The sequence below is a fragment of the Grampus griseus genome, assembly GCF_964374135.1.
Source record: "Grampus griseus genome assembly, chromosome: 3".
NCBI lineage: Eukaryota > Metazoa > Chordata > Mammalia > Artiodactyla > Delphinidae > Grampus > Grampus griseus.
Window position 1 is genome coordinate 47,942,280 of NC_139019.1, and position 16,233 is coordinate 47,958,512.

A 16,233-nucleotide genomic window follows, 5' to 3' on the forward strand; every position below is an offset into this window, starting at 1 on the left:
ATATAAATAAGGGTTAAAAATATGATAGGTTTTAAAACACTTTAATGGATCATTTAATTTACATACACAGGTTCTGGTTCCTGCCCAACTGGGGGAATATCTAATAGCAAATGTATAAATACATGAATTATGATTCTCTTTGCATACCTTCCTCAAAGCTAAATGCTGAGAGGTTTGTCTTTGATTATAGACAGCTGTTAACAAGTAGAAATAAATTTTGCAAATCTACATTTTATACAGGGCTTGGGCAATACTTTAATGCATGTAATCAAGACATGTTAGCATTTAAGTGTTTAAACTTTGGAATTAAAGTTTAACAAATAGGACTCCCCTGGTGGCGCAGTGGTTGGGAATCTGCCTGCCAGTGCAGGGGACATGGATTTGATCCCTGGTCCGGGAGGATCCCACATGCCACGGAGCAACTGGGCCCGTGCGCCACAGCTGCTGAGCCTGTGCGAGCCACAACTACTGAAGCCCGTGCGCCTGGAGCCTGTGCTCCGCAACAAGAGAGGCCACTGCAGTGGGAGGCCCGCACACCGCGGCGAGGAGTAGCTCCCGCTCGCCTCAACTAGAGAAAGCCCGCACACAGCAACGAAGGCCCAACACAGCCAAAAATAAATTAAAAAAAAAAAAGTTTAATAAATAAATTTGCTCTTTTGCGGGGGGGGGTTGTTGTTGTGGACATTAATTTCCTGGTCTATAATGTACAGTGTACATGTCTTTATTCCTAGAATGTTGAGTTGTGTTTAGAGGAAGTGGTTGAGGAAGTGGAGGCCTGTCTTTGTGCAGTTGTGTGTCTGTGTCTGTGAGTCTGTGTCTGTCTTTCTCTAGAATCAAAGGGATGAGCTAGATTGGGGGTTACAGATGTAACCCCAGTGGTTAGTTAACTCTTCACTAACGCTAACAGATCTCAGTATCCTTCCTTAAATTTATCTTTGATTTATGGTTGACAACTGCTGCCTTGATAACTTCAGGGTTAAACTTGAGCTCCAAGGTTCTGGGATATATTCTTCAGCAGGGGAGAGAAATGGGAGACCAGATTTGGCATTGTGGCTGTGGACAAGTCATAACCACTCTGAACCTGTTTCTCCTTCTGTAGAAAGGGGATCATAGCTATACTCACCTCCAGGGGACATTGTGAGAAGAAAATGAGATAAAGCATGTGAGGATACTTTAGCAGTGGTTCCTTTCTGTTAGGGTTCCTTTTCTTGTTAGGGGTGGAATGTATTTATGCCTTTCTCTCTCCCTCTTTTCCCCTGTTCCTCCCAGTACTTGATTGCCTGATAATGGCAAACACCGGCTAGGTGTTAGGAGGCAGTGGTGAACAGGGCAGATATAATCCTTGCTCTCTGGTAGCTTAAATAACTCCCTACTTGGAACAGCTTTCTCTGCCTTCTGGAAGAGCCAGTCTCTCCTGCTCTTCCCAATAGGCTACTCGTTCCCGTTGCTATCCTTCCTCATTCTCTTGCCCAGCCTTTAAGTGTTGGCCTTCCTTAGGGTTCCATCTTAGACGCTCTCTTTACCCTGTATTGCGTCCCATAGTATATCCAGCTCCCTACTTGAAATCCTGTCCCCTCTTGTTGACCAGCTATCTCAGAGGTACTTGAAATTCACCATGTCTAAAACTGAACTCATGGACTTTCCTGGCAGTGCAGTGGTTAAGACTCCACATTTCCACTGTAGGGGGTGTGGGTTCAATCCCTGGTCAGGGAACTAATATCCTGCATTCTGCGTGGTGCGGCCAAAAATTTTTTTAAAAAAATAATAATAATAAAAATAAAATTGAGCTTATGATCTAAACACTGCCCCTCCCTCCCCCAAAACTGATCCTGCTCTGGTGGTCTGTGTGTCCGTGAGTTGTCCAGTATTTCGTCCAGTTGTTTAATCCAGAAAACCATGTCTCTCTCAGCCCCCTGATCGCCCATATCTCATGTATCTACTTCTTCACCAAGTCCTTTTGCTTTTATATCCTAAATTTCTGTCAGGTTCTCCATTTCTGTTCTCACTGATGTTCTGTTCTCACTGAAGAGTATTCCATTCTTCCACTTCGGATAACCTTGTCGTGAATTCCCATTCATTACTTTTAGGGAGAAAAACTAAGCTCCTCACTTGTCGGGGCTCTCTGGCCTGGCAAGAGTTGTCCCTTCTCTTCCCCAGAGTTGCCTTGTATTGCTCTTCTTCCTTATCATCTACTTTTGAGTTGCATGGACATGGACTATCTTTTGTTTCATCCACGTACCATGTTCCTTTATGCCCAAGACCTCTGCCTAAGCTCTTAGTCTCACGTGCAGACCCAGTGCTTCCTTTTCCTGCCTTAATTTATCTTCTAATCTACTTAAGGCAGATCTCAGCTCAAATTCCATTTCCTCAAGGTATGCTTATTCTGCCAATTCAAGGCCGGGTCAGAGCTCTCTGATACGATCTCCTGGCACTTTGTCCTCTTCTATAAACAATTAGTTCATTTATTATTATATATTTGTATGTGTGATTATTACATTTGATATTTATTTCACATACTTAAAACAGTGTTTCTCATATAGTGGATTGCAACTCATTATACATTATGAAATCAGTTTTAAAAATTATGACAAGCCTTTTAAAAAAATGAAATAGTATAGAAAATATCAGACCTCTTCACTTACAATAAGGGTATTTTTTCATCATACCTTTGCTTCAGATTAATAAATAGGTGTGATCATATAAGTGTGCAGATACACAGGTGTATTGAGTATGATATAAATTATATTTCTTATTGTGGGTCTTAGTCAAAAAAGTTTGAAAGCCGCTGAACTAGATGGTAAATTCTGTGAGGAGAGGAATTCTCTTTTGTACCCCAGTCCATCCCCAAGTCTAGCAGAGGGCACTCACTCAGTAAATATGTCGGCTGAATGAATGAAAGCACACTTTTTCAGGGAGGTTCAGAGACCCATTGTCTTCCTCCTAGGGATTAATGGACCCTGGTTCTAAGCACATGTTAGTGATTATTTCCTCGGCCAGTTGAGTCTGCATTAGATCATTAAAAGAAAAGAAGTGTAGAACCACACCTACACATGTATTTTTTTAAGGGTTGATAAGGCAATGAAACACTATTGAGAAGAGATTTTAGATTTAGTTTTTGTATTACTTACGAATCTTAGGCCTTAAATACCATTTTATTTTATTTTATTAATAAATAATGAAACAATTTTCACCTGCCTAAATATCTGGGTAATTTTTGAGTTTCTAAGGTAGTCTACACACAGGGCTCGTTACATAGCTGTTCTCTTTTATGCGTACTTCAGCAATAAAATATTTACGCAGTTTTGGCAAGGTGATACTACAACCTGGTTTAGTACAACAGCTGCACTGCCTATTCCCATGTGGCTTGATTTCCCTTTTTAATCTTTGGTTTTCTGCAACTAAAGACTTATGTCAGCATGTAGTTTATACAGCAGCAGATAATGGTGAAAGCTTCTTGAATTAACATAGTAAAGAGAAATACGCTGCTGAGTTTACTTTGTTTCATATTTTTCTGATGTCTCTGAAAAGCATTTTACTAACGTGTTCTACACAGTAGAGCTTTTATAAACATCACATATTTACAATGAGACATTTTTGTGAATTTTTTTTTCTTTAGGGAACCTGTAAACTCATCTCCAAAGGTATAGTCTCTGATCTTAAAAAAGGGAAACATCTCAGCTCTAAAGTCATCGCCGTTTGGCTTAGCACAAATCAGCAAAGTTCTGGCAATAAAAGAATCATTTTTACATTTATTTTCGGTCATACATTTGTATGTATATTGAAATTGAGATTGGATTAAAAAGTGTTTAGGCAAAAAATACAGAATCTTAATTCTTTTCAAGTTTATTATCAGAGCCCTTTTAGCCCAGAGTTTTTCCTAGCATATGTGTTATTTTTTTCTTTCTATTTCTAGGTGCTCCTGATCCAACAGCAGGTGCTAGTATAGATGATGAAAACTGCTGGCACTTAGATGAAGAGCAGGTTCAAGAACAGGTTAAACTGTTCCTTTCCCAGGGCGGGTACCACGGATCAGGGAAGCAGCTTAATTTGCTCTTTGCAAAGGTATGACTTTTTATTTTTAAAGAAATATTCTAAATATATACATTTATAGAAAGTATATATGATCATGTTTACAATAGGATAAAGGCTTCTTTTTAAATTCTTATTTATTTTTTTAAGAACTGGGAATTCCCTGGCGTTCCAGTGGTTAGAACTTGGTGCTTTCATTGCCAGGGCCCAGGTTCAATCCTTGGTTGGGGAACTAAGATCCCACAAGCCATGTGGCATGGCCGGGGTGGGGTGGGGGGAAGAATAGACTAAGTTATTATCAACCATTAGAGACTTCTGTGTCGTAATGCAAGCATTAATTTACTTAGGTGTCTTTAGACAAGATATGGGCCATTTTTGTCTTTCTCAGCTCTTATTAATAAAATGGTGGCAATTTATACAATTTTGAAAAACTGTTCAGTACTAAAAATAAAATAGCTTAATGTTATTTGAAATGCCATCTTTTCAAGTTTTTTCTTCTTCTAGTTAATTTTCCCAAGTAGAGCATACCTTTGAATATAGTCCTTAAGATGTGCTTTATATAATTAGTTTAATGTCGATATCTTTAAATTAGTTTCAAGAGCATAAACTTTGGAGTCATAGAAACCTGGGTTTAAATCTCAGTTCTAAATCTTATTGAGTGTATGTACCTTGGCAAGTTATTTAAGTCAGTTTCCTCATCTATAAAATTAGCTAATAGTAGCATATCCATTCAAGTTGTTGTGATTATGGTGTTAAATGATAATGGTGTCTAACAGTAGTTGGCCCTTGGTAAATGTTAATTTTCATCACCAAAATTTGATAGCCTAAGAAACAAAGTTATCTTCATTATAAGTTCATTGTGAACAGAAGCTGTGTCTTGCTTTACACAGAACTCTTAGTACCATAAACACATGTCTAAATACTGGATAAAATGCTTTTTAAATAATGTTAAAGCAATGTCTTTTCATTGGGGGTACAGCCATCTTTATAGATAACGTATTCAAATTGGTTTTAAGGGAACAGATAACTGTGTTCATTGATATTTCTGTTAAACAACTTCTCTAATATTCATAATACTTAAAAGCTTTTGTAGTTCAGAAGAATTAGAGTAAACTCTGTTACTGCTTATAGCCAAAAATTAGTGTATTCTGATTAATGAAAACCCTTTAAATGAAAATTTATCCTGGGACTTCCCTGGTGGTTCAGTGGTTAAAACTCCATGCTCCCAGTGCAGGGGGCATGGACTCAATCCCTGGTCAGGGAACTAAGATCCAGCATGCGCGTGGTGCAGCCTTAAAAAAAAAAAAAGATTTATTCCATATACCATACTTAGATTGCCAATTTTTCAAGAATTTAGATTACAGTAAAAATACATTTAACTCTAAAATTATTTCACATGATTTAATCATTCTTTGGTAATTCATAGGCACTTCAGACTCTTGTAATAGTTCACAGTCAACAGTCTGAAAATTAATTACCATTAGGCTGTAATTAATGTATATGTATTTGAGTGTTGGTTAATAGTTCTGGTTTGTATGCTTAATAGTAAAGCATTTATTTTCATTGCTATTGCTAACTGAGTAGTAGGGTAGAAATTTATTAGGAAAATAAATACTAAATTAAATCCATGATATATAGAGGTAATATTAAAGTTTTGGTATATTTAGACACACAGGAAGTATTTCATAGATTCTCTTATCAGCAGAGAGTACACTGTGGCCTAGTGGAAGCAATGTGAAAGAGGTATTAGACTGGCCTGCAGTTGCTATTTTTATCCTTCTATATGATGTACACATTGTATATGCCATATGAAGTAAGAGCAACATCTAATTTTGGAAATGGCATAACTTCCAGAGTTAAGGCAGATCCGGGTTCTGATTCCAGTTGTTCCTCTTGTCCTTTGGACAAGTTACTTTACTTCTGAGGGATGGCTTTATAATTTGTAGAATGGGGATTATAATCTGGCCTACTTTATATGGTTGTTGTGAAGATTAAAAGGTAAGTATGAATGTAAAACTCTTTAGCAAGATGTCCGATAAATGGCAACTCCATTTCTTTCTCCTTTTTAGTACTTCTTAAGATTACTCAAAAAAACCTTCTGGAAGCATACCCTTGTGATTCAGTGCACAAGTACGTTTGAGTTCTCTGCAAGGCTCAAATTCTGAAGCCTGGTTTGAGGGGAGGGTTCCATTACTTGTCAGGGTACAGGACTGAGGCAGAACCCATTGATCTAGAGGTTTAGGCTGCTTTATTGAAGATCTGCTGTTTCCTCCTTCATGTGGCTTTCACATAGAAAGAATTTTGAATAAAAGGACTCCCCTCTCCTTATATACTACTTATGACTTTGCTCCACTAATTTTCTACACAGAGAACTGATGTTCAGCTGGGATTCCTATTCATTGAACACATAGCGGTGTACACTTTAAGAATGGATGGATTCATTTAGGATTTCCTGTAGAGCAACTTAGCCTTGTGTTTCTTTTCTTGTTTTCTTGTTTATTGGGGAAATGTAACAGAAGAATAATGGACAGAGCTTGAGGTTCCAGCAGAGAAGCCAAGTTAACTTACTAGGTCAGTGCTTATGATTCTGCTTCAAGGATTGCTCATTTGGAGCAAGAGAGTTCTGAACCTACAGCCCTTTACATTTCCTCTTACCATTGCAAAAACAGTCCCATCTGAGTGAATAGAAGTATGCTGTTGCTCTTTACATGGAAATCCTCGGTGAGAAAGAATCTAGTGAAATTACTAATTTACCTCAGAAAATGAAGCACTTGTAGGACTTGTACTTGAATATACCAGAAACCACTGAAAGAGGTTTAAATTGTACAGTTTAAATTGGTGAATTGTATGTACGTGAATTATGTCTCAATAAAGCTTTTTTTAAAAAAATGGAAGGACAGATGCTATTATTATAAACACTATCAGATCAATTTAGAAGATCTCTAAAGAGTTCTCAGTACAGTGCTTTAGACTCTACTACTCTGGTGGTTAAGTGCAATCAGTTAGGGAGTCAGGAAGGTGCCCAATGATTTGTCTTGTTTATTTTGGTATTATTTTTCTGTAGGCTGACAAAAACATTTGCGGGGAAAATTGGGAAGTTACGCAAATTTCTTTTCCTCATGTGGATTCTAAAACATGATTTTAAAAAATTAATGGTCAGTTCTCTGATTAAATAGCCATTTAGGACAGAGGCTCATTTTTTTTGTTGTTTTTTTCTTTTTTTTAAGGTTTTGGGGTTTTTTTTTTGATGTGGACCTTTTTTTTTTTTTTTTTAAAGTCTTTATTGAATTTGTTACATTACTGCTTCTGTTTTATATTTTGTTTTTTTGGCCGCGAGGCATGTGGGACCTTAGCTCCCTGACCAGGGATTGAACCGTCACCCCCTGCATTGGAAGGTGAAGTCTTAACCACTGGGCCGCCACGGGAGTCCCTCAGAGGCTCGTTTTTAACAACTTTTGTTTGCTTAAGAAGGATGGTGTGAAGACTTGACCACCACCACCACCCCACCCTCCCTCCCCAAAGAAATAAAGTAGTCTGTCTCTGTATTGCTGTTCATTTTTTAACATTTTTCTGAAGGTCTGTTTTTTCCCCACTAGGTGCGGGAGATGTTGAAGATGAGGGACTCAAATGGGGCCCGAATGTTGACTTTGATAACAGAGCAGTTCATGGCCGACCCTCGTCTGTCACTTTGGAGGCAACAAGGCACTGCAATGACTGACAAATATAGGCAGCTCTGGGATGAGCTGGGTAAGTATAAATTTCCTGATGGATTGCCATTGGGTTGTGTGTGGACAAAGACCATGGTTGAATGTTTAAGGAGCATGGTCAGAGTACTGCAGAAGAGAGAGCTACTTTTATATGAACTTGTTGCCATTATACACTGGTTAGAAGAATAGGAAGAATGAGGCATTTGCAGGAACCAATCTTGGCAGTGTTTTTGGGGAATTGTCTGATGTTGAGGAAAGCAAGCACGGGATCTGCTTTTAAATATTTGGAAAAAAAAAGCTATATTTCAAAACAGGTATTTGGTATAATAGAACTGATTACTTATTTCTAGACTGATACTGTAATCAGTTCAGCTAAAATTTGGCTGTTTTCCCCTTTTGCCCACATTAAAATTATCAAAAGTAGCTTGAATATTCATTTTATTTTTTTTTGTTATTATTGACTTAGATGGACTGTTGATTGTCAGAATGGAAAAGACACTGCAAACTCTAATTTGTATTGCTTCCCAAATCCGTGGTGGTAAAGATATAAATATAGCAGGTGGTTGAAAAAAGGAGAAATCTACTACTCATGTTTACTGGGACGTTTGGGGGGGATGACTCTTGTTACTCTGCTCATTGCTAGGGAAATTAATAATGTATTTATCTTGTCTATTAAGAAATCTATATGTGACAAATGGAATTTTTGGCAAATATTTTGTCAATGCCTATATTAGTTTTACGTTATGCATATATTTATTAGAAGATCCTAGTTTCAGTGTAATTGAATAGTAGAAGTCTTCATACCTTCACCTTCTGTCTTCCTCTTGGCTAATGATGGACCACATCATGCTATTGATCCCATGTCTAGACCAGGAGAGGCTGATGTCTGTGAAGATACTACATGATAATAATGCTTGGAAGGGACCTTTGAGATGAACTGTTTACAGATAAGGAAGCTGAAGTCTGAGGAGGTTAGAAGACTTCCACAAAATGACGTAGTGTGACCTAGGGTTGTACAGCAGGTTGGTAGAGAATTGGACACCAAAATTTCCTTTTTCCCATTAATAGGATGTATGTTCAGGAACTGAGCTGTGGATGACAACTCTTGTTTGTTTTGTTGTTTGTTTTTTAACGTGTGTCTGCTATTTGCCAGCTGTTAGATATTTGTTGACCTTTTCCCCTAATATTTTTATTAAGTATCTTGTAATAATCTTAGTACTTCCCTTGGGTCACCTGAAGTAATGCTTAGTGGCCTTCCCCTCAATCAAAATTTAAATCAATCTGTAGCTACAGTGGATCCTTTCAATGTATTGGAAGGAAATGTTTGGGGGCCCGGTGTGGTGGTTGGAGAACACAAGTGTAATGCATGGTTTAAACAAAAATTTTTATAGAATACTGAGTGATTTACAAGTAAAGACTCCTCAGTCTTGTAACTCTGTAGTAACTGTTGAATTGACTAGTTGGTTTATGGCAGTAAAAAGGATTAGCATTAAAAAAAAAACTATTATTGGATTAATATTAAATGAATAAAATTTAAAGAGCTTTGGTACTTAAAGAAGCTTAGAATTAACAAATAACTAATTAGAAAGAAAATACCAACTAAATTTTTTGGTTACCAAAAAAAATGTACAAGTGATATAGTTAAATAAAATTTTCAGGGTTTGCATTTAATCCATTAGTCATATTTCACTTCTGCAAGTTGGCTTTGAAAATTATGTACCTCAGCCCTCAATCAAAAGGATTAATTCTCATTAGGTGGAAGTTTCTACTAGCTAATGCTAGTTATACCCTCTGATGGACTACTTTTCTAGTTATGGACCAGGCTTTAAACAAGTTCTTTGATTTCAGTCCAGGATGAAGAATACATATTCTTGCCCTGTATTTTCTTTTTTCACAGATCACCCTCCCTCCCCCGAACCCAATCATCACTAGACTGCTATAACTTCTCCTACATACTGTGATGGTGAGCAGAGGTCACTGCCATTTTAATGAATTCTAAGTTCTGTGAAGAATATCATGTAGGAGTAACAATAGTTATCACATCTTAATATTCATTCACCAAAAAAGTTAACTAAAAGTTGCTTCTGGACTTCAAAAGGAAAGAATTTTGCTTCTTAAGAAAATGGGGGAATTTGACTTTGTGCCCCTGCACAGGGCTCACATTGCTTCAAGGCTCTGCTGTGGAATTAAATGCTGAGCACTGCCAGATGCCAGACATTGAGAAGAGGCTGAGTTTTGTCGGCAAATGGGATCTGCAAGTTAATTGGTGTTTTCTGCAGGCTTCTGGCTGTGAAATGAAATTGGAAGCCCTTTAGCCACATGGATAATACAGGACCTGAATACAAATGTCACATGTCACCATCAGGACCCACTGTGAGACAATAGTGTTCCCACTCCAACACTGCACCATTACAGATCATTTAAATATGGGGATTACATTTAAACTAAAAGCCCCATTTGCCTTTTACTGCAATTTAAATGTCCTCTTAGCAAAAGCTAAGTGACAAATTAAATGAAAAAAGTGCCCACATTTTTAAAGCTGTAATGCAAAACAACCTTTTATTGCTTCTCATGTGCCACGAATGAATCATTATACTTGTCAACCCTAAACCAAGCCATAATTGGAGCAGCTACTGTTATCAAAGTAGGGCCGCTCTGTGACAGCTTAATAAAGCTGAAACTGTTAAATTAAATCTCAGATGCTTAACTCCTTAGCACCGGTAGATTCGATAGGTCCATTTCTGGCAATGGCCAGTACCCCAGGAGAAAAAAAATTCCTGGCATGAAAGCCTTAATCTGATGAAAGTGTACTAGTAAGAGTATCTTAGCCAAGTAACTGCTTCTTGGCAGAGAGATTCAGAGGCATCAGATTGTCAGCCAGATTACAAAATTGTATTTTTTCATAAGATCAGATATCCCCCTCCCCAAGATTTACAACTTTCTGAGTATATGTGATTTATTAAAATTTAAGTACCGATGTTTCAAAATTAGTTTTAAAAATAACATATATTCATTTAACTCTTTTTTTCTTTCAAATAAAGATACGCATACTTATTTGAGATAGCAAAAGGCCCAATTTCTTTGCCCCATCCTCTAGCTAACAAAGGAATGATTATGCTCAGTTCTTTTCTAAAATAAATGCCTATGATATTCATTTGGTCTGAGTTAATTTTTCTGATGTACTCCCTGATTTTCATAATGTAGTGTGAAATAGATACAGATGCATACTATTAAGATCCTGTTTAGTGCATCTCATTTACAGATACATTTATCTTGCATGTGAATCAGCTTTTCATATATTAATTTTACTTTCTTTACATAATGTTCATTTTCCCAAACATATGGTAGTCTTCTGAAGATGAGTGGTGGTGTATCATGATCAGCTATAAGAACATGTATATGTTAAAATCGTAAGACAGCCCATTGCAACAGTAGAGGCTGCATATTTGGTAGTGGCTACACATATTTGGTAGAGCTATAGAATACATACCTTTTCAGTTGTGTTCTTTACTCCATGCAGATTTTCTGGAATACGGATCACAGAAATAACCCTTGGATCTAAAGAGTTATTTCAAGCCCAGTGCAGATTGGTGAGCACACCTACTGTTAGCCCTAATGGCTGTCTCTTCAGCACACTTAATTACCGTGGGGGTCTTTAGGGATGAGGGGATATATTGTAACCTCTCATCTGTGTAGATGGTTCTCTTTCCTTAAATGTCTTCCAAGACTGTAATTTTATTTTACTTCATAAAACTATAGGTTGTGGCTGCCAGTCTATTAAAACCTAATTAAAATGGATGTCATTAGAGGAAACAGTTAAATAAGATTTAATTACAGTTTTAGCACAGGGAAAAATTCTTAAATTTTCATTTTCATAATATGTATTGCATAATATGTTCCCCCACCCCCCCAAATTTTAGACACTTTCTCTCTCAGTCAGGTGTTTTGCTCTCTAGCATGTAACCTTGTTTCTTTGGGAGAGGCTGGGCTGCCATTGCAAGAGCCTTACTGCTCTGAGCTGTGCTCACTCAGTTCACAAGAACAAGGTGGTATCTCTGAGTTCTTTTCAAAGCTTTTGATACAGGTACCTCACTGTGTGTGGGCAGAAATAGCCATAGTTAGATGTTTCTTTCTAGTTTGCATTTCCTTATTAGACAATAGATATAATATTCCTTGGTAGGGTGCTGGATAGATAGAGTGAGTATAAAGATTCAGGGGACTTGGAATCAGGATAAATCTACATTCAGCAATAGAGAACTTAGCCCACCCACTGGGACCACAGATATTGCAAAGTACTAAAAATTACCTACTCCATGGACCTAGAACACTGTCCCAGCTATCATTGCAGATACAAGTATTGGCCTCTTTTGCACCCACCCACATTATTCTTGAATAAGGAAGAAAACATATGCTTAAGTCACACATTCAAAATGGTACTGTAAGTAACAGGAGGGCCTTTGTGCACAGCCAGAACTAAGATTCTAGAGGCTCTGCTTTGGAGGTAACTGTGGAGAAATTTCTGGGATATGCCGTCTTACGTCTCCAAAAGCAAAAGGCTTAGTAATTCCCCCCACTGTTTGGAGCCCCTTACTTAGTTTCTATGGTAAGTTCAAACTCAGGCTTTCCACATTTTGAAGTTGATGGTGGCTAGTGAATAGGCTAAGGAGTGACTGCTTCTCATTGAGAACTGGAAAGCATTCCAGTGTAGTTTGCCATATAAGTTGATACGTCTTTGCTAGTGCAGTGGAGAAAACAGCAATTCCCAGAGCCCCCTTGCAGCAAAAAGATGTCAGTACAGACTTGGAAACTTCCATGTAGCTGTAAGTGTAGTATGTAATCCTAATGAACCACATATCAGGGATTGCTTGTCACCTACCAGTTTGTCTTCCCTGGGTGCAAGGAGAATATATAGCTTAACCACTTACACCATTTCTATGCCTTCCTGTTAACACTTCTTTCCAGAAGTCTTGTTGTGGTTTCCCGATCAGTATGTATTAAGCACTTGCTATGTCAAGGAGAATAGATGTATTAAATATTTGATTTTACCATTGACGATGATACCGGGAGTATGGAGGGAATAGAGATACAATCATCAGGAGAAAGGAGAAATTAGAACAGGCTGGAATGAACTGCAGAGCGCTTTGATAGAGTAATTTATTCACATATTAGTGAATAAGTAGACTGAACTTAACATGGTTTTACAGGAATGTTCATGGAGGTGAGTTGTAGGGAAGAAGTAGTGAGAATACTACGGAAAGAAGGAATAACATGAATGAAGACAGGGAGAACTCAGTGGGGGAAGGTGAAAAGGTTCAAACTCATTATCCAAAATGTTGTCTTTAAGATTTTCAGTCCAACCTTGTTATTCTTCGTTGTTACTTAACTTCAGGGGGAGGAGGAGGAGAGAGAGTAGACATTACAGGATCTAGATTTTTGCTTTGTTTTATTTTCCATTTTGGTCCAGCTACTAAACATAACGCAGATGCCAACAATTATTTATCAGGCACTATGCTAAGCACTTAATGCATGCATTATTTTATTTAATTCTTAAAACAACCCTGCGAGATAGGTAGTTATTAGCCCCAGTTTTATAGCCAAGAAAACTGAGGTACAAGGAGACCAGATAACTTGCCTAAGGTCACAGCAGCAGAGCAGGAATTTGATCCTATGTGTCAGTGACTTCAGAGACTCAACCACTGAACTAGATACCATCCTCAACTTATTTTAAAAGACTAATATGCCTCTCTCCTCAGAGGAGAACAGGGACAAAGTCAAGCTCACCTAGATGGCAGTAAATCCTGCAAAAGCTGCCTGTCCTGCCATGGGTCCACCCACCCCATGGTCCCACAGTCCTGACTGCAGTTGTCAGCAGAGCTTACCTAGTCTAGTTGCCCATCTGTGTTCACAGGGGCTCTCTAACTTCAGACTCTGAAAAAACACACTAATGTAGAGGAGCCAAATATATGCTATTGATTGAGAACTGTATTATGTAATAAGTATATCATAATATACAGATACTACATACTGTAGATGGGGTACATTGAAGTTTTGGTCTCATTTTCCAGTCCCTTCTGTTATGGAGCCAGTGAAAACCCTTAGGTCACTGTCTTTGTCCTGGCCTGTGTTTACCTCCTGTGGTCTGTAGGCTCTGCAGAGCCCCTCCTGCACATGGGCTAGGCCATCCTGTTCTGGGATGGGGTTGTATGCTCCTGTCTCAGCCTCTGTTTTTCCCCTCATTATTCGGAGCTCCCTCTAAATACAGAGGCTTTGTCAATTGTATTGCTCAGGAGGCTTTGCTTCCCTCCAGCACTGTTCTCAGAATGTCTATCTGCTGCTGGGTCCTCATTACTGGGGCCTGGTTTCTTTCTCTGTTGTGTGGTCCTACTGCTATTTGTCTCTTAAAACTGAGACCTCTGTGTTCTTGGGTCAGAGGGCTCTGGGTTCTGTTCTGCTGTGGGGATGGGAAGAGGGGTTTATTCTCTGCTGCTTTAAGTCGGCAGAGTAATTTCTAGTTTGGGTCAGAAGTTAACCAAAAGAGAGAATGCATATTTCTATATGGTGGGCAAATCTACGATAAATACTTCCTGTGTAATACTGTCACCCATCCTTCTCTTGACTGCAGCTGCTAGGCCTTCATTATCCATTCAGTACCCTGTCTGGGAAATAGTGAAAATAAAGAGAAAAATTTAAAAATACATATTAATAGAAAATAGGAGATTCTCGGGATTAAAAGAGATGTTTACAGATGATTTGATCCTACTTAGCCAGTTGGAGACTCTTCATGATATTCATTGTCTAAATTATTTAGGTGTACAATTGAACAGTTTTAACAACACTTGGGGATCACCCCTTTGTGTGTTTTCATAAAACTCTTCTAAATATAGACCACGGAGATTTGACTAGGAGTTAAGATGTAATACACTTTAGTGTTCTATATCACACATGTAGTGTGCCGGTAGCATTGTTTGTACCAAGAATAAATTCCAGTTACTTTCTTTTATGCTGTCTTTCTATTTATAACATGAATCCATCGGTGGTAGATTTTGTTCTCACATTCGTGGCTAATAGGAAATGTCAGAGCATTGGTATAATGTGTTCTTTTCTTCCTCACAACATTTCAGAAAATTTCTCTCCTTACTTTGCTCACTTCTTAAAAGCTAGTATTGCCCTTGCCCTCAAGAAACTGCCACCAAAGGGAAATCTGGCTGGGGGAGTCTCCTTCCTAGAGTGTAGGTCTCTAGAGCGTCCCATCGTGGTAGAGCATAGGAGGAGTGAGGGAGTGCAAACGAAGACAGACAGACTGGGGATCATTTCCTTTCACCATTTCTTACCCTGAAGTGGCAGCATACAAAAATTAACGAGGTCTGAGAAGCCTCATTTTAAGCCATCTGCGATTCCCAGGGGCTTCACGGGGAATCAAGGATGCCAGGAGCTAGAATGAAAGAAGTGGAAGCCAAGGGAGGAGTGCTGCAGCCACTTAGGCTGTTCTCTGCATGTGCTGGCACCTCGCAAGGTGCTTTGCTAATGTTGTCATGGTTCATTTAAGCTTAGGTGGGCTAATGAGGTCTGGGGAGAACCCAAGGAAAGGAATAATGGTTGTCACTCAGATAGGGAGTTCAGACCCTGCCTCGCAGAGCCCCCCTGGGGTGGGGCGGGAGGGAGAAGAGTGTGGTAGGAGGAGGCAGGGCCTTCTCCTGTCGGTAGAGCGCCTCCTGCCTCTTTACACACTAGGCTTTCCACTAAGATTTCTCTAGGACAAAGAATCCTGAGATTTAAAATACGTGCTTGACAGTGACTATCTTCAGTAGGCTTTTAAACAGCCACTCATCTTAAGGGTATACCTGAGAATGACTTTTTTATTTATGTAAATAACTTTCCCTTATATATTTTAGGTGGAAGGCAGGCTGGCAAATGATTTGCAGTAGGTGAATCTTTGTGAGGCTGCTGTAAGCTTGTTGATAACTTCGTAACATTGTTTTTAGTGCTCAAGTTCAAAATTCCAAATTGAAATAAGGATAGGACTCTATGTAAAGTACAGGTGCCATCTGACATTAAATTGCTTGAATGAGTTAGTAGATCTTAGACTGATGAGTTAGACTGATCTTAGGGCTATTTTCTCCGGCTCTGATCTAGAGATGAATTGCCAGGAGTAGTGGCAGTAGTTGTTATGCAAAATGTGGCTCACTCCCTCGATTCTGTGAGCAGCGATAACCTTTGAATGGAAATCCAAGTCTCTGTGATTTTGAGCTATGACCAGCCGAATCTTGTTGACCTCAGGTTGTGCTTCCCAGCCCCTTTTTGGGTAATTTAAGAATTTGAGAATTTGCTTCAGCAAACCTGGAGGAGAGAGAATCGTTCATAAATTAGGAATCAGACTTAAGCGATAAACAATCTTGAAATGGCTTAGATTGGAAGCCACAGTCTTCTTTGTGGATGAGCAAGGGCTGAGGGGGTTCTATGGGAGGAGTCTAAATAGGGCACTTGGGTACAAATATAA

The 16,233-nt window shown here is 38.7% G+C and overlaps 1 protein-coding gene across 1 annotated transcript in view; it reads left to right on the forward strand.

Annotated features, from left to right (window-relative positions):
- Window positions 1–16,233, forward strand: part of ZSWIM6 (zinc finger SWIM-type containing 6) — a 203,645-nt gene that overhangs the window by 143,563 nt on the left and 43,849 nt on the right. Inside the window, exons 3-4 of the mRNA XM_082650143.1 lie at window positions 3,914–4,062; window positions 7,626–7,776. Coding sequence (XP_082506269.1) covers window positions 3,914–4,062; window positions 7,626–7,776 — 300 coding nt within the window. The remainder of the gene's footprint in view (window positions 1–3,913; window positions 4,063–7,625; window positions 7,777–16,233) is intronic.